The following is a 19,313-nucleotide window of genomic DNA, read 5'->3' on the forward strand; positions in this document are numbered from 1 at the left end:
GTGCCCAGAGGCTCATTATCTCATAATCCGCCCGTGCACATGCCTCTTTATCTCCCAGCTTCGTGCCTGCATGGCTGACTTCCTGTGGGGTAACTGTCATTTCCTCATTATCTTCTGTTTCCTGCCATAAAAGAGTTAACACAGGAATGTTTTTTATTTTTTGTTTTGCAGTCCATGCAGTTTTGATGGAGAATTTCGACTTGCATGGAGTGCTTTTATATTATTATGCTTGTACTTTTACTTCAGCAACGGATTCTTTTTTTTTCACCATTGTTAAATTATTTCTCCCATTAGTGATTAATGACCTTGAAACTGGAGTTTACGGAGGCCCCCTGAATGCATCATGGTGGCATGCTTTAACGCCACATTCCAGGGAAGAAAAATAATCCACCTATAGACCAATAAGTTTGTTTAAGTACATATATGTATATATATGTATGTATGTAAAAAAAAAATGAAAGCAGCTTGTGGAGATCAGTTTCAGCTGTCAGACTGCTGTGACTCTCCTTTTTCAGTTTATATCTGTTTAATCATTAACTCATCTTTTCTGTTTTTTTCCAAACACTAATCACAGCAGAGGCAGGAGGCTAATCTTTGTCATGTGCTTGGACCAGAAGAAACTGGCTGCTCTGCTTCTTACAAACTGTTTTTTTAACTCCATGTTCACTCTACAGACAAACTCCCCTTTTTATTTTTTTTTTTATTTTTTTCTCAAACCGGCTTAACCGTGAAGGCACAGAAAGTGAAAGCACAGTGGAGGTGCTTTAAAGAGCGATAGGTGAGCTGGCAGACGGATTTCTACCTGAGCTGCGCAGGTAAGGAGACACCTTTTTTTCTCTCTTTTTCTCAATATACAGTATGAACCTGTTACTCTTTAACTTAGTGTATAATGTGAAAGCATTGCTCAAATATTTGTGTTTGCAATCAAATTGAGAGTTTTGCTTCAGTTGCAGAGACAGTAAGAGTTTTTAGTGGTAAAAACAATGGTGCTCTGTATGTTAGCAGGCTGTTTGGTGTCAAACACTGTTATCGGCACACTGGTAACCTTTATCCTGGAAATTAGGACTTCTTATACATGAAGCATGACTTGGCAGGTCTGAATCGTATACTATAATGTACTATAATAAAATTATAATTGTTAAGTGGTTTTAAGTGGTGTATTATAATGATATTGTATATAGTAACAACCACAAAGAGACAAAAAAATGACTACAAACAACTAAAAAATGTTCACAAAGAGACACAAAACAACTACAAAGCAAGACTAAACAACGAGGGGACACAAAACAACCACAAAGAGACGCAAAATTATTATAGAGAGACACAAAACAACATCATGGCCACAGAAAAGGACTACAAAGTGCCAGAAAATGACCTCAAAGAGATAAAAAAAACAACACAAAACTAATACAAGAAGACCCAAAGTGACTACAAAGTGAGACAAAACAACCACAAAGAGACATGAAACGATGAAGCAAAGGGACATGCATGACCAAAGGGAGACAAAAAACAAAAAAAGAGTAAAATGTTCCTAAAGTTCAGGCAGAGAGTACAAATGGCTGAAGAGACTGAGAGTTTAATTTTTAAAGACAGCCTTGAGCAAAAATATTTCTGTACCTCTTCTCACCTTTGCTTACAGGGTCAAATTAATTACTTTTAATTTCAATTCGTTGCCCTGGTGGATACTGAAACTAAAAAGCAATGCTGGTGAGTTGCTTTTTTACTTTCACTTTTTTAATTGACGTGTGCTTGTTCGATCAATCACACGCAGAAACTTGTTTTGACTTTAGAGACCGATGGTCTGACTTGATATCTCAAAAATAAAATAAAAGCGCCCATGTGGCTTGGTGCAAGTTAGCAGGGTAAATACTGACTGAATGAATGAAACCTTTATTTATTCAGGGATAAAAGTCAAATTCTGAGCAATGTTTGCATAGATACACAAACACTGGTTTAAGCATGGGAACAGCAGAGTCAGAGATCTGAAACAAAAACAAAACGGCTACAAGATGAGAAAAGTCTGTAAAAAGTGCGTCTCAAAGCTCACGGAGAGCTTGAGCCAGTTAATACTCTACGTTTTTATAGATTGTGCATTTAATTTGTTGCAGAAAATAATGGATTTTTTAAACTTTAATTCTACTTATGTGGAAGTAAAACTGAGGATCTGGATGTTGTTGGGTTAATTTAAGTTTCATTACTATTATGATATTATGTTGATTCTCTGGCAAAAAATACAATATTTGCTGATATCACAAAGTTTCGTTGTAGTCCAGGGGCCCGTGATGTGTATTGTCTTTTTCTTGGTTGCTTGCCATTATGTACCTGCTGTGCACCACCACTTTATGAATGTTTAAGAAGAAGGTGTGCTCCGACGGAAAGTGGTGAACCAGACAGAACATGGGAATTTCAAAATAAAGGCGCCTCCTAAACAGGGCTGCACAATTAATCAAAATATTACTGAGATCGCAGTAAAGCCAAGTGCAGTATCCTCATCACAGGAGCTGCAATTGTTTGATAAAGGCGATATTTGTCGTTATAAATGCAGCGTTGTGGTGCTACAGAGGTCATATCAAGTAAGTTTTGTGTATTGTGGATAAAGTTTCACAGAAAATGTAACTGAATTAATCTATATCTTGAATTTAGTTTACAAATGACACTTTTTGGATTCTCCACAGTATCTTCTTTTATCTGTATTTTTCGAGATGAATAGTCAGATGAGACTGAAAGGGATTTCAGTACTGAAACTATAAATGTGACGGGGACAAAAATAGGATTTAGGGACATCCCCGGTGGAAAATACGCCCTTGCATCTTTGAGTACAGCATGTAGCTGCTGTTACAACATATTTCATGTCAGTCTCTCCCCGTGTTGACATGAGCTGCACTGCTGTTAACTGTAAACAAAAACTGCTCCGCCTGTACAGCTGCTGAAACCACAAAGACCAAAAACACACCTTAACTGCTGCTTCACACACACTCCGAGACAGCAGAGAGCAGGCAGACTGTAACCTTTGATTCGATGTCACAGGTGGCTGTTATTTAACGGGATGAGATGTCGCAAATGATGGACAAGACAACGGAAGACTCAGACGAGGACAGAGCGTCCCTGACGAGCAACAGGAAGACGCCGAACAACGGCACTGTGAAGGAGACGCTGGGGATGTTTCCGACGTTCAGAAGGAGCATCCGGCGTGTGGTGGAGAAGAGCCCGCTGTCGTCTGGAGGCAAAGGGCCAAAGGTCACGACCGGCAATGAGTCAGGGACACAACCGCCTCCGTCACCCAGTGAGTACAGTCATCTCCCTGCCAGCATGTAAAGGTAATATGGCCTCTCAAGGTCAGAACGAGAAGAAGAGGAGATTTGGTGTTTATGTGCCACACTTTTAAAGTGCAGTAACACCATCAACATTTACGGCCTTCGTTTCAGCCTTTTAACCCTCCGAAACCAGAGTAAGTTGGTTTGATTTCTGAAAAACATGGGGAGAAGGCCACGAGCAACTTAACGAGATGTAGTGAAACTGTTACGAGAAAATGACCTTAAAATATGCTCAAAAAAAGAGCAAAAAAAGAAAAAACAATGAGGAAATGACCTCAAAAAGTGCTGTTAACAATTTTTAAAAATCCATTTGATAGATTTTTTTTAAAATGTCATTTTAGATATAAAAGTATTATAATCAGAAATGTAATTTTCAGGACACTTTTCGCTATTTTTTTGGAGAATTTTTAAATGATCCTCTCCTCTTTTTTAAGGCTTTTTTTTTTTTTTTTTTTAGAATTTTCTTGTCACCTTGTAGTAATTAATTAAAAATTTGGGGGACATTGCTGGTCAGGTCGGTCATTGCCTTTTTACCCCATGTTTCTCAAAAAAAAAAAAAAATGCTTTTTTAAATTTTTTAAAATGTAATGTTTCAACACAGATTTTTACATACTACAAATGATCTCTGGTTATTTTCCAGCTGGCGTTCATTAACGTAACATCACTTCGTCATGCTTCTCTCCTGCTCCCTGATTGGCTGCTGTCATATTGGTTCAAACTGAGTGGATTGTGGGAGATAAGGGTCGACTTGTTGGGAATGATGTTAGTAGATTCGGAAAATAAATTGATTCGTGGCACACTTTTTAACCCTTAGAAACTTAAAATGTGAATTATTTCCTTTCATAAACATGGAAAGACGACAATGAGCAACTTAACAAGGAATGACCCCAAAATTAGCAGAAAAAAAGTGAAAAGCTTCAAGAAAAAATAATAAAAGAAAAAGAAATTAAAGTAAAAGAACAAACAGGAAATAACCTGAAAAAAAATGCTAAAATAAAATCCAAATTATGAATTTGCTGTTCCAGGTTTCAAATAGTTAACCGACCGAGCTGCAGAAAAATGCTCCCTAGAAAAATATGCAAATATAAGATAACAAATCTTTTTTTGCAATGAATTTTGTTTTTGGTTTCTCCAGAGAGTAATTGTGCCTACATTTCCCAGAATTCCCCTGTAACACCCACCAGAAAACGAGCGTGTGCCAGCTTGTTCCTCTCAGATGTGGGTGTTACTGAGTGTGTAGGTGGAGAGAGCAGCAGTGTAGGAATTCAGCTCAGAGAGCAAGAAAGCAAGTTTTTCTAGCTGAGAAACAAAAGGACAAGCAACGTTTAAGCAACATTTAACTTTGAAAATGAAACCTTTTGTTTGGATGCTTGTTGATCAGTTCATGTTTGATCCTCCGGGAGATAACCAAAACCGAAAACATCAAATTTATCGTCTACTGTGAAGTTTTGCTGTTTTTCATAGTCTTATTTGACGTGTTTGGGGGTTTTTTTTCTTGCTGATCTGACAAAACAAGCTATGTGAAGACAGTTTTGGGATATTATTAGTTGTTTTATATTGTTATTATTGTCTTATACATACATTACATACATACGTACATTTAGCCCAAATGATTAACCCTTTAAGACCTGAATCCACATGAGTTGAGAGAAATTTGCTGCTCTTTTAGATGAATGTCCTTTTCTGTATTTAAACAGGAACATGAATTTGAATTTATGTTATCGCAGAATTTCAGCAGTGCCCTGACTGTAATCACAGCCCACCCATCGCCCACTGCGTTGTCATTCACTGCTCCAGTGTCACTCTAAAGACTAAAAAAATCTGTGCAAGTCGGTGGAAGGAGTCATTATGTTTGCTTCATTCAGTCCTTGTGGGTTTGTGACACTTAAAAATGAAGCGATGGCGAGTAGTGACCCTCTTCAGTGAGCTCAGAGAAAGACTTTGAAGTAAGGACTCTCATCTCTTCATTTAGTTAGTTTTAGAGGCCTGAAGAGAAAAATAAAAGTCTTTATTTAACAAAAGAAGCAAGGACTTGGGTACTTTTACTTTTGCCATTACATTTTTAGCCTTTATTTCAACCTTCTAATCCTTTGAAACTGGAGCAAATTGGTTTGATTTCTTTCAAAAAAAAATATGTGGAGAAGGCAAAAAAGAGTTACAAGAAAATTACCTGAGAAAAATGCTCCCCACAAAAATAGATAAATAAATAAGCAAATAAAATAAAAAAATAAACTAGAAAATGACCTGCAAAAATGCTAATAAATCAATGAATAAATAAAAATCTCTTTAGGGTATATATTTAGTTTTGTTTTTTCTGTAACAATTTTAGAGGTAAAATTATTATAATCATAAATGTAGTTTTTTATTTTTCAGTAAGCTTCTTCTCTATTCAAAGATTTTTTTAAAAATCAATTTTGTGTTCACCTTTTACAAATTTCTTGAATTTTGTGGGATATTTATTGTCAAGTTGACTATTGCCTTTCCTCATGTTTAAAAAAAACATCGAACCAATTTTTTCAGTTTATGAAAAGCATCTGAACACAGCAAAAAAAGAAAAACTGATGTTAAACCAGGTTTAAAAGCATTAAATTGTTTAGTTGTTAATCTTCTCTTTCAGTCAGCTTTGACAGACAGCAGTTTGACAGGAAATCATTGTGCACATTTGCAAATCCTAGCATTTTGAAATTTCGGCAGCATGCAGCAAGGTTACTTTAGTCCATTTAAGTCGTGCACATGAGGTTATTTCACTCAGTGAGTCCCGAGGATTTGGCTAAATAATTGTCTCTGTCAGCAGACACAAGGACAAACTGCTTTTTCAAAACTCTCCTCTGACTTTAACTTTAATTCTGGATCTGAGCCAAACTGTCAGTTTTCATCAGGACTTAATCTTTGCATTCCTCAGTTGGTTTAGTTTTCGGTCACCGTGAGAATGAAGCACTGCCAAGTCATGCACTCACACGCATGTAAATATAAAGCTTTAGAAACTGAAATCAAATCAAGCACTGAGATTAAGCTTCTTTTCTTACTGACGCGACAAACAAAGATGAGATTGTGAAATGAGGAAACCATTTACTGAGAAACTCTCTGCCTCTCTGTCAGGTCTGAGCGCCGGCTCTCCGGTGACGTCTCCTATCAAGAACATCAGAGGACTTTTCCACAAAAAGGAGGACGACGAGAGAGACGACGCTTCACAGAGAGGCAAAGGCCTGTCGCGTTCAAAGACAGGTAAAGAAATCATTCAGCCTTGGATCAGTTTTTCACACCAGTGAATATAAATTAAAGTACGACTGACTTTTTTTTTTGCTGTTTTCTAGATTTATATAATCTACATGACTTGGTTTTTTTTTCCACCATAACATACAACCATGGCCAGCAGTATGCAGACACCCAAATTAGTGGACACTTAAGCAAAAGCGATGCGGGTTTGCTTTATCCCTTTAAAACCTGGAGCAACACACTTTGCTTGTGCTGATTTCACAAGTATTTAAACATTTGGAGTAAATTGGTGCAATTTCTGTGAAAAACATGGAAAAAAGAAAAAGCAGCTTGGTAAGAAATGTTTCGCAAATTGCAAGAAATTTGTAGGATTAGAAATTTAGTTTTGAAACGAGGGAATATGTCTATATTTATAGCTAATAATAGGTACATATTTAAAATTAATTTATTATTAATTATTTTAATTTTAAGCACCTTTTCTGTGCCATTTCTTTTTTTTGGAATTAAAAAAAAATATATATATATATATTTATTTTACAAATTTTCAGGTAATTTTCTTGTGCTTTTAACTAGTTTTGAATTTATTAATTTTTTTTTGAAAGAAATCAGGCTACTTTGTTAAGGTTTCAAAGGTTAAGGGATTTTGGACATGAGGGTTTTAACACCAAGAACGCTTGACTGCAGCAATGGAGGGAAAAACAAAAACTGAAATTATGTCTGGGTCAGTAAAAGCCAACTGTGTGTTTTCCATCCTCAGATCCCAACATGTCCGGGCTCGGTGAGTCTCTCATAAAAAGAGGAGCATCAATTCGTCGGAGCCTTAAATTCGGCAAGAATAAACCCGGCAAACAAGAGCCGCTGGTCCCCGTCTCTGAAGGCTCGACGGAGGAGAGGAAGGAGGATAAAGAGGAGGAGGAGGAGGAGGTGTGGGAGGAGATGGAGGAGTTGTACACGCTGCCAGAAATCCCCCACACACCGCTGTCAGGTACAGTCTCTCTCGCAGGTTTTTATTTTGTGTTTATTGAGGACAGTTTGCTGATGTGTTGTATTTAAAAGCCACAAATCACCTCCTTGTTTGGAAGATTGTTTGGACTTGTTTTCAACATGCAATTATTGTTTTTTTTTTGCCACTTGGGGGCAGCAGAAACAAGCACACACTGACATAATCTTTTCAGTTATTACGGTGAGCTTGTTATTCATTTTTATCTGTGTTTGTGTCCATCTGATGAAGGTGAGTCCAATATTCACTCTCTTTTAGCTCCGTTTTTGGTCCCCACCAACTCCTGAAGGAAATATCTGTCTCTTTAGCCACTTTAAATGCTCCACTATGTCCAAAAGTTTGTCTCTTACTTTGTCTGTCTGAGGCCGGGCAGGTAGTGTAAGGTGGGTTTTTAATGCCTCTTCGCTGGTAAAAGCGTTGGGTGGAGGCTTTATGATTTCGGATTGTCCTTTCGGCCATTCTTGGAAACTCAATATCTTAGTAGCACTTTAAAGGAATTACCTCAAATTTGGCACAAACGTCCACTTAGTTTCATTTGCTAATTATGACAACTCACACAAATGTCTAACAGAATAAAATGATTAAGTGATGTTTTATATCCAAAAGGTCAAAGGTCAAAACTCCTCAACTCCTCCTTCGATGCCAAAAAGACATAGCAGCATTCAGGATCGACTTCAATTTTCATTTCTTCTTAAACCACGTTTAAGAAAAATGGCAATAAATCTACCTTGTATTCTGTGTTTACCATGTTGGTTTTATTTATGTGTGTAGCTGTAACACAGAGTAATTTCTTATTTTAGCTGTGACATCATGATGTTTAACAGCCAATCAGAGTGCTCGATGCACACAGAAGACAAAGACTTGATTGATTTTATAGTTTGCTTGTTTTTTTAATTTCCTCCCAACTGCCACACGCATTTTGTCTTCTGGGGTCGTTCTGACCCCGCCCTGTTTTGACTGTCAATCGATTCTGTGTTACACCTTTAGTCTTACTTCAGTCCAACCCATTTCCACACATTTTACCTTCATTTTGGAATTTAGGGCCAATAGACCTTGTTTTCATAAGTATAAAAAACATATTTTGATGGCAAAAGATTTCATTTGGCATCAGATTGACCCCAAAGACAACACAAGGGTTAAGAAAAATGTAAACATTTGGGGGAAACATTTGGTCAGTTACTAAATTGGTGACATAACATCGCATCATATTTAGTGAGTATATCCAGACTTGGATGTAAACTATAACTAAACTGATTGGTGGAGGCAAACAACCACGAGGCGTTAATTCTAGTTTTTACAGTTTTTTCTCTGAAAATTACACTCCACTGCTTCAGCTTGTCTTGCAAATATGGTCCAAAAAGCCAAGATGGCAAAGGCCGAAATGCCGAATTCGAGGCTTCAAACAGCAGCCCACAAACCAATAGGTGACATCATAGTAGCTATGTCCATTATTGATACAGTCCGTGTTTTAAACTCACTATAAAGTTTCATAAAGCCGAGTGGAGCTGCAGATTCAACCGATAATTCTCTGTAGGTTCATCAGTCCGCACGACCCCGCTCACATTTTCACATTTGGCGACTGTAGTTCAGGAGGTAGAGGGGATCATCTGTTAATTGGCAAATTGGCGGTTTGAGGTGGTCCCAAGCTCTCCAGTCTACATGTTAAAGTATTGGCAAGATACTAAACCCCAAATTTCTCCCGATAGTGTGTAACTGAGCAGCAGGTGGCACCTTTTATGGTGCCATTTAAGTTGTTTTCACATCTCATTAAAAACATTTTAATATAGCCATTTTTAGGTTCCAATTTTTTAATTTAGTTTTGGCGAATTAGGTCCCTAAATTATTGAACTTTTTGTGCAATTCTCCTGGTGGAGGAACTTCAGTTCGGGTCTGATTTGACTTTCACTTGTGTATTTGCTTTAGTGCCACTCTCAGTTTACATAAAAAATAGGCTGTCAGTGTTGTGTTTTCAGGCAGCAAGTTGTGTCTGCAACCTTTTCTCATAATGTTCCCAAACATATTAGTCTCTGTCTCTGTCTCTGTCTCTGTCTCTGTCTCTGTCCCCGTCTCTGTCCCCGTCTCTGTCCCCGTCTCTGTCTGTACATTCAGCTTTTCTTTCTCTGTTTTGGCAGCAAACACAGATGGTGATAAGGATCTTAGTCCAGGTGTAAATACACAGAGGTCCAGTTTGTCTGCAGACACCAGAGTCAGTGTCTTAATCTGTGTTTTGTTTTTTTCCAGTGATGCAGATCAATAAGCTGATAGAGACGGAGGCGCTGGAGGAGGCTCACCTGAACCTGCTCGCCCTGCGTCAAGAGTTCCAGCAGGAGCGGGACCGGTGCGGCGAGGACTCGCCCATGGAGCTCGCCAAGAAGGAAAAAGACCTCAGCCTCCTCTATGGAGACCTGAGGAACAAGATCAACATCATCGTGCGCGACTCCAACTCTTCTCCCCCCACAAACAAAGGGCTGCTGGAGTACGTGGCCCGCATCATCCAGGAGGAGGAGAAGAGAGCGGAGGAGCCCGGCGGGCTGCAGGGCGGCTGGATGGAGGCCTGGAGGGAGGCGGTGGGCGAGGGGGTGCGGATGAAGGTGGAGAGCGTTCACCTGGAGCAGAGGGAGCAGAACGCCTCCTGGCTGGCGGTTCATCTGGGGCTGCTGGGTAAAACCATCGTGGAGGATCTGGAGAACGTGAAGAGGATGCTGCGCTGGTCGTACCCGCCCAGCTTCAGAGTCTTCAGCACCTACGTGAAGAGCTACCACAGAGTCGTCGGGCAGCACCTGAAGAAGCTAGCGCAGCAGGTGACGGAGCTGAGAGACCTGTACGCCCTGCTGGGCTGGATCCTCAACGGCTACAAGAGGTCAGGCACTAAATCAGCATTTTTTTTCAACAAATTTCCCATAAAAATGATTGTGTTTGTATCAAAACCTGGTAGATCTTCTTCCTCTGCGGCATTAAGCTCCATTAATGTCCAAACATTATCAGTGAGACACAGTGGTGCACTGGGCCACACCTTTCTTCATTATGAACACACACACTGAAGTTTATGTTGACTCAGTCACACACACACACACACACACACACACACACACACACACACGCCATTCTGCTACTACAAATACTCACTAGACCTGTGATTTGATTTGATTTGATTTGATTTGATTTGATTTGATTTGATTGATTTGATTTGATTTGATTTGATTTGATTTGATTGATTTGATTTGATTTGATTTGATTTGATTTGATTTGATTTGATTTGATTTGATTTGATTTGATTTGATTTGGTGTGATTTGATTTATTGCAAGCATCTCACAAGACAATAGAGTCATACAAAATCATGCAGACAGACGAAAAAAAGTAGTTAATATATACGGATAGTTAAAAATTAAAAACATGAAGCAAAATAAACACATGAAGACTTGGTTTACATATTTAAAAAGGAGTGAAAAAAATTATTTATTACTTTTGTTTATTATTATTTATATATTACTTATTTAATCCCACCCCTCCTCCATGAGTCACTGAATTTTAATCAAAGCGCTTCCTTATGAATTTAAACCTAAACTCTAAATGATGATCGTCAGCCATTGACATGTGGCCCAAATCTGCCCCCTGATTGGGTGCCAGGTGGCGCTCAAACCATTTTCTAATTCACAGTAAAATAAAGTGATTCCTGCTGGGAATTGTTTTGTACTTTTAGTAAACATAAGGTGCCAGAGTGCATAAAAATGCATCAAAATAGAGCTTGTTTATCAAAAAAAGACATGTCCTAAATTCCTAGAAACATCCTAAATTAAAAATTCCTGAAAATGTTCCAAATCCTGGATGTGTCCTAAAATCCCCAAGAAATGGTAATAATAATAATAATAATAATAACAATAATAATAATAATAATAATAATAATAATAATAATAATAATAATAATAATAATAATAATAATAATAATAATAACAATAATAATAATAATAATAATAATAATAATTTCTAATAATATTATTTGTGTTTGTTTTATATGTATTGCCTTCCTGTAACCATGTTTACAAACTGAAACATGTCTAAAAACATGTCTCGACTGCCCACAAACAGTGAAAATGTGTCCACAGAAGGTGCAGACTGAGATGTTTAAAGGCTCCTGAAAACACAGCAGAGAGAGCACGAGTCGAGGAAGCAGATGGAAAAAAAGGAGGCAGCACTGCTGACATTATTTGTTGAATCAGGCCACGACAGAAGTGAAAAAGTGTGCTCGAAACAACATTTGGGAGACCAAAAATAAACCGATGAAAAAGAAGCACAACACTCTCTGGAGGCCAAAATGGAAAAATTTAAATCAGGTCGTGTCCACGTTTCTCACAGATTACGTAAAGTAGCATCCTGAAAAAGACTCCTTTATACAGTAGATCACACACATACTGTAACCAATAAAAGTGCAAATTTACTCTGATTCGATTTTTATTTAACAATGATGCATCTTGTTACTCAAATGCAACAATAAAATTCATGCATTTAGAATTATTTTCCACTTTAACAACATCACAGAGGTTTTCGTGAAATCTGAATCTGCAGAGCTTTTAACGCGATTTCTTCTTTTCCTCCGTCATGACGCAACACGTCTTCAGTGTTTTCAGATCGTAGTAAATCTCGTTAAATGTAACCTGTTTCATCCACAGTGAGAGGATCATGGGAAGTGTCTCTCTGCAGCCCGACATGAAGGAAGAGAAAACTGATCTGGATTTGGAGGACGACCTGAAGCAGCTCAAATACAAATACTGCTGCAAAGTGAAGGTGAGCAGCACCGCTGACGTCATAATGTTTATTTTATTTATACAGTTTACAGTTTAAGAGGGACAATCCAAATTAACATCTTCAGCCTTTTTCAAACTAGCTTCAGTATCTGATGTTTCACATACAGAGATTATAGCTACTGCTGGTTTCCAGCTTCTGTCCCGAGACAAGCAAAAAATAATAAAGGTAATAAGGTTACTTACAGTTACGTACATATATGACAACAGTTATGGCAAAATGGAAAGAAAAAGGTAATATTACACAGAATTACAACACTTACAACACTTAACTATAAGATATTTTAACACTTTTCTTAATAGTCTTAATATCTTGTGTTACGTCCGGCATTTATCTGGGAATCTACCGAATAAATGAACCTGTGAGGGTCAATTAAAATTACATTTTTTTTATACCCAGTATTGTTTTTTTCACCATGGTAATACAAATAAAACATTTGTATATAATTTCCACTTCTTGCGATTTATTTTATAAATAAATAAACAAATAAACAAACAAACAAACAACTACTATTGGGACTCATATAATGGACATGCCAATAAAAATAAACATTTGTATGTAGTTTCCCCTTCTTGTAATTTATTTTATAAATAAGGAAATAAGTAGATAAATAGATAAATAAACAAACAAACAAACATTGTTGGGACTCATTTAATGGACATGCCAATAAAAATGAAACATTTGTATATAATTTCCACTTCTTGTGATTTATTTTATAAATAAATAAATATTTAAATAATTAAATGGATAAATAAAAAAATAAATACTGTTGGGGTTCATTAAATGGACATGGCAATGGAAATAAAACATGATGTCCACTTCTGATGATTTCTTTTATGAATAAATAAATAAATATGTAAATATATAAATAAATACTGTTGGGGTTCATTCAGTAGATATGGCAATAAGAATATAATTTCCACTTCGTATGATTTAAATGGTAACAGTCGCTGAGGAAAAACGATCTTAAACTGCATCATTTCTCAGAGTAGACTCTGCGTCTTGTGTCTGAATTTTTTACAAACTTTTCCACCATGTGTCTCCTCGTGTTTGTCCCTGCAGGAGGACATGAGGTCTTCACTGGACAAAGTCATCGAACTGGAAAATGAGGAGGTTTGGACGCACAGTAAAACTCCAGAGAAGGACGAGGACTTCCTCGAATCTCCATTTCACATGGACATCTGGACGGTAAGACGCAGTGAGGCATTTTATATTTTTTAGACATCGATGTCACGTGATACTTTCATACCGTGCGGTCAAAATCAAACATCATCTCACAGTTATTCTTTAATTATATTATGTGTGTGATTTAGTGTGTCTAAAATTAAAGATCTGCAAACTATTATGTTAAAAATAGTGTATTTTTAGCTTTTGAAGGCACATAAATACCAAAAATACATGCAGATATACTTTCATACTTGAACAAAAGAAAAATATTAAATATCAAAAATAAAAAGACACAAATTAAATATTACTTATAAATATAATAAATGATAAAAAATTATATTTTATGTTTATAAATTTTGATGTGTCTGAGTTGACTTAGTTTGTTTTTGTTTAATTTTGTATTTGTCTGTTTTTTAAAAATTATTATTTGTATTTATTTTTGGCATCGTTACTTTTTATGTATTTTTGCTTTTTAAAGAAGAAACAAAAAATACACGCAGATATGCTTTCATTTTAGAAGAAATGTACCTCATTTTGCTTTAAATCATACTTTAAATCTTGAAAAATATGCCACTATAAGTTTCTATAACCTTTTAAATATTTAAAACAAAAAAACAAAATTAATAAAAATAAATACTATAATAATAATAATAATAGTTGTTATTTGTATTTTATCTAAATTAATTATGTATTTTTATTAAATATGTGTCTTAGTTGGCTCAAGTTTATGTTTTTGTTAGTTTTTTATTATTATCATTATTATTTGTGTTTATTTTTGACATTCTTACTGTTTCTTTTTCTTTATTTTTTGCTCTTAAGGAACAAAATAAAACAATGTTCAAAAGTCAAATAGTTTATAAGGTAAATTTAAATAATTGTTGGACATTTAAAGTATTTTTTCCCTCAGCCGTCTTTAATGCAGCGCAGTGATTTGACCACACAGAGGCAGCAGAGAATTCATATTTAACTCACTGTTTCTCTCTTTATGTATCTGCATTAAACTGTTTGATGATTTGATTTCTCTGAACAGCAAGTGGAGGGAAATGCTGTAAACTCTCGGCAAATTGATGCTCAGCTGGAACAGAAAGTGATCTCCTGCTGCATCCAAGAGCTAAAGGAATTCCCCAAAAGGTACATTAACACAAAGACACTGAGTTTGCAGAAAGAGTACATATACGTGTATGGTTCAGGGGGGACACAGGGGACATTGAAGTCCTATTAAAGGGGTTTGAAAAAATAATGAAACTTAAAGACTTCATCATATATGGAAGTGCTGCATGCAGATTTAAAGATGCTATTTCCCAAACAAAAGTCACCACAGAGGAGGGAAGGGTCAATAATACCTATATCTGTGTTACCTATACCTGTATATCCTATATCTGTCTGTCTGACTGAGCAGAATTAATATTTCAAAGCAATACAGAATATCTGAGAGCCTCACTGCGTTATAATCCATCAGACTTTGATCATTGAAATTGTCACTTACTGCTTGATTAATTTTGTTGTACGTGAATAAAGATGTTTCCACCATAAAAAGGTGCACAAAAATTCACTAGAATGCAGGAAATAAAGTCCAGATTTTGGGCCCAAAAAATTACCTAAATAAATAAATAAATAGTTTTTTTAAAAAAAGAGGGAGAAAAACAATTAACTGAACATAACAAGAAATTTTAAAAAGTAAAAGAAAAACGAAGTAAAAAAAAATTACAAGAAAATTACCTTAAAAAGTGCTGAAAAAAATATTTATTTTATATATTTTTATCTGCAATGTCATTTTAAATATAACATTTTTATAATTATAAACATAATTTTTCTTTAAAAAAAAACAAAAAACTTTCTTATGATCCTCCTCCATTTTTTAAAAACTAATTTTTAGGGTTTTTTATTGTCACCTTTTGGTAATTTCTTGCAACTTGTGGGACATTTCGTGCATGTGCATCATTGCCTTTTCAAAAGGTCAAATAGCTTGTGACATGCGTCTAAGCGCAGTACAAGAGAAGTGATGCTGAAACAGGTTTCAAAAGGTTAAATCATTAATTTTAAGTTTTTTTTAAGTCACATACAGTCAGATCTTTGAGACTGTCATTTTCATTCTCGGACAGTTTATTCAGCGTGAGAAGGTCAAAGGTCAAACAGCATCACTGAGAGGAAGAAGTGGAGCACTCCGCCACAATAAGAGGCCAAATGTTTTTAGAAATATCATAAAAAAGTAAAAGAGGAAGGCAGAGATGTGCGAGGGAACCCACCCAAAACAAACAGACTAAAAACAGGAGCGTGCCCTCCGAAATGTGCAATAATCACACTGTTGTGTGATTTTCCTGTTGAGCAATGTGAGAATGTTTCCGCCATCTGATTTATGACTAACGTTGTTTTTAAGTGAAGCCCACTTCAGCCTCTGCGGATCACGCGTCCACCCTCTTCCCTTCATTGTTTTTTATCCCAAAAATGCAGAAAGATGACATGAATCTGTTTCATCTCTGCAGCAGCAAATGTGACGGAGAAATATAAATAATGATAATTAATCTATTACAAGAAGTAATTACAGAGATATTTAATTATCATAAAAGTGATAAAACTGAGTAAACATCTGTAGACCGTGGTGGAAGAAACACTCAGATCTTTTAATTGCTGCTTTAATTCAGACGCCTTTCACAAGTATTTAACCTTTGAAACTTTGAACAAATTTGTGCTTTTTTAAAGAGCAAAAGGCAACAAGTAATTTGGTTAGCAATGTTCCACAAATTGCAAGTAATTAATAGATTTTATATTATGCTACAAAATTATTATAATTTTGATTAAATTAATTTAATTGATTTAAATTAATTAAATTAATTTTAAATTTTAAAATAAAAAATATTTTTTAATTTTAAATCAAAATTTTCTTTTTAAATTTTTCAAAATTATTTAATTATAACTAAAATTATAATAAATAATTTTTATTGCAAATATTTGGGTAATTTCTTATTTTGTTGCTCATTGCCTTCTTCCTATGATTTTGAAAGAAACTTAGCCAGTTTGCTCAGGTTTCAAAGCGTTAAATAAAAGAAGCAACAATACAGTGTACAAATACTTTGAGGCAAATAAAAGTACTGAGTTCAAAATGTCACTTAAAGGTCCAGTGTGCAGGATTTAGGGGATATATTGGCAGAACTTGATTTTTTATTTTCTTTTATTTACTTATTTATTTTTTTGTTTTATGTTAATAGCATATAATATATAAAAAAATTTGCCTGAGTATAGTACTTGAGTAAATGTACTCGTTACATCCCACCACTGCTGCAGGTTATCTTGGTATATTAAGAACAAACTAAAAAAATAATGAAAATAAGAAGTATGAAATTATTTTTAGGAACAGATGTAAATCTCTGCTCGCTTAAAAACAAATAACATAACGTGATTTGTATTCATAGACACACTTTGTGTTACACTGCGTGTTCTTGTTATTTTGTCCACCCCCTGAAGGCTTGTCTCCGAAAAGTCCCTTCAGAGTTGTCTTGTCATCTAAACAGGAAGTCCATGATATGTGGGTGTTATACCCTTTTAGTCGTCTGAAAGGCTTAATCCTCCTCTCTCTTACTCTCTTCTCCCTCCTCCTCTCTCTCCTCTCTCCTTTCTCTCCTCCTCTCTCCTCCTCTCTCCTCATCTCTCCTCTCTCCGTTCTCTCCTCTCTCCTCTCTCCTTTCTCTCCTCTCTCCTCTCTCCTCCTCTCTCCTCTCTCCTCGTCTCTCCTCTCTCCTTTCTCTCCTCCTCTCTCCTCTCTCCTTTCTCCTTTCTCTCCTCCTCTCTCCTCCTCTCTCCTCTCTCCTCCTCTCTCGTCTCTCCTCCTCTCTCCTCGTCTCTCCTCTCTCCTTTCTCTCCTCCTCTCTCCTCCTCTCTCCTCGTCACAGGTTTGAGACCGCGTTCAGACATCACTGCAGCGCTCTCAGGCCGCAGCCTCTGTGGATCAAGTATCACATTACATACATCAACAGCTTCACTGCTTTACAGTAAGTCACGTGACTTCCTGAAAATACCCATGATGCACTGTAATGAACTGCCTTGACAGGCGGCACGCCTCCAGAAACAAAAAAAAAAACTGTCACCAGATTCTTTCAGCGAGGATTTCCTGTTTTATAAAAACAGCTGCTCGCCTGTCAAACAAACAAACCTGCACCTTACATACATGCATTTAAACAGGTTTTTTATTATTGTTTATTATCCACGGGAGTGGAAAATTTATCACGTGGTCACCAAAAGATGGCAAAAAAAAACCCCACCACCATTAAATAATAAAATACAGCGCATTAGTGAAAAATATAAACACAATAATTAAAACAAAGCATCAAATGTTAAAACATAAAATAAAATATGAAAGACCAAGATGTGTAACTCACAGAGCATAAATAATAAATAACATGACATTTTCCTTATTTCAGACATATATGTAATATTACTGTGTACATATTCTGTATGTATGTATATATATATATATATATTAGTATAAGTTCCAGTATTATAATGCTTTTAATTTTAACTAATTCATTTAATTAATTAATTTAATTAATTTAATTAATTTAATTAATTTAATTAATTTAATTAATTTAATTATTATTTTAATCTAAAAAATTATTATATTAAATTTATTCTAAAAATAATTAAAAAGGAGTTTGAATATTTGTTTGGGCTTTTATATCTCCTAAAAACAGTAATTAAATTGAATCAAAACGCCACTGGAGTCATGGGTAAACATTTTAATGTTTGAGGGTGAAGATTTTTTAACACAGATTTTGGAAGAACACTTTTTTCCCCAAAAAAAAAAAAAACCTGAGAGAAACTTTTCTTCATAAAACATTTTTCAGAGCAAATGATTTAGCTTTAAACTCTTTATTTTAAGTTGTATTATTGTGTCTTTATCTTCAAAATCAACGCTCGAAAGTTAGAGAGAGCTTTTGTTTGGATGAGTCACCTCTGAGCTATTCTCGCCTGGACGGGGAGATTCCCAGCACTCGTGCCAGCGTGATCTGTGTGAGATTCAAGCACGAGTCTTTCTGAGAGCAGCAGAGCCACATTCTTCTCCAAAGCGTGGCGTTGTTTGGGAGACACTCTCTTCAACGTGCACAGCAGAGGCTCGTAACGAGGCCGGGCCATTATTGGGCTCTGATTTGTGCCAGCCTTGGAGAGAGGACTGTCCCACGTGATTTCGGAGAATCTGGGCTGCGAGTGAGAAACACTGTGTTATAATTGTGGGGAACAGAAAGAAAAACCAGATGTGGGTTTGCTGCAGGTCGACGTGTACTTATAGCTGCAGATTTGATTTTCTCGCTGCGCTGAGGTTTTTGTGAAAGGGGGCCCAAAGTGAGCTCTGAATGAAGATAATATGAGATAAGATCAAATCAAACCAAAGAACTAGTGGCAACAAACATCAACTGCTGCATCATATATATATATATGTATATATATATATATATATATATATATATATATATATATATAAGATGCAGCAGTTGATGTAAGAAATTATTTCTTTAAAAAAAATGCCCAAAAAATTGCAAAAAAATACAAAAACAGTAAAAAAAAAAAAAAAGAACCTACAAATTGACAAAAAACAAAAAAACAACAACATAGGTTTAAAAAAGACACAAGAAATGAACATAGAACATTTTTTACAAAAAAAATAATAATAAATATATATATAAACATTTCTTGTATCTGTTTCTTGTTTTGTTTTACTTTACTTTGTTTTTTACTTTTTTTCAGATTTTTTGTGGTCAGTGTCCAAGTTGCTTGTTGCCTTTCCCCAAATGTTTTTGCATTTTCTCAAAGGGTAAACAACACA

The 19,313-nt window shown here is 35.7% G+C and overlaps 1 protein-coding gene and 1 long non-coding RNA gene across 2 annotated transcripts in view; both read left to right on the top strand.

Moving 5' to 3' along the window:
* The first annotated feature begins 233 nt into the window (after nt 1–233).
* The window catches only part of exoc3l4 (exocyst complex component 3-like 4), a 30,256-nt gene continuing 11,176 nt past the window's right edge, over nt 234–19,313 (top strand). Inside the window, exons 1-9 of the mRNA XM_088087484.1 lie at nt 234–815; nt 3,028–3,283; nt 6,414–6,539; nt 7,288–7,515; nt 9,772–10,390; nt 12,199–12,313; nt 13,394–13,519; nt 14,529–14,629; nt 17,386–17,484. Of these exons, the coding sequence (XP_087943610.1) occupies nt 3,052–3,283; nt 6,414–6,539; nt 7,288–7,515; nt 9,772–10,390; nt 12,199–12,313; nt 13,394–13,519; nt 14,529–14,629; nt 17,386–17,484 (1,646 nt within the window). The 5' untranslated portion in view covers nt 234–815; nt 3,028–3,051. The remainder of the gene's footprint in view (nt 816–3,027; nt 3,284–6,413; nt 6,540–7,287; nt 7,516–9,771; nt 10,391–12,198; nt 12,314–13,393; nt 13,520–14,528; nt 14,630–17,385; nt 17,485–19,313) is intronic.
* On the top strand, nt 14,646–15,130 carry LOC148187398 (uncharacterized). Its single transcript, XR_015778675.1, has 2 exons — nt 14,646–15,035; nt 15,076–15,130. It is a non-coding gene; the product is annotated as an uncharacterized LOC148187398 (long non-coding RNA).

This window comes from Plectropomus leopardus, chromosome 14, assembly GCF_026936395.1.
Source record: "Plectropomus leopardus strain MGB_pleo_1.0 chromosome 14, ASM2693639v1, whole genome shotgun sequence".
NCBI classification, from domain to species: domain Eukaryota; kingdom Metazoa; phylum Chordata; class Actinopteri; order Perciformes; family Serranidae; genus Plectropomus; species Plectropomus leopardus.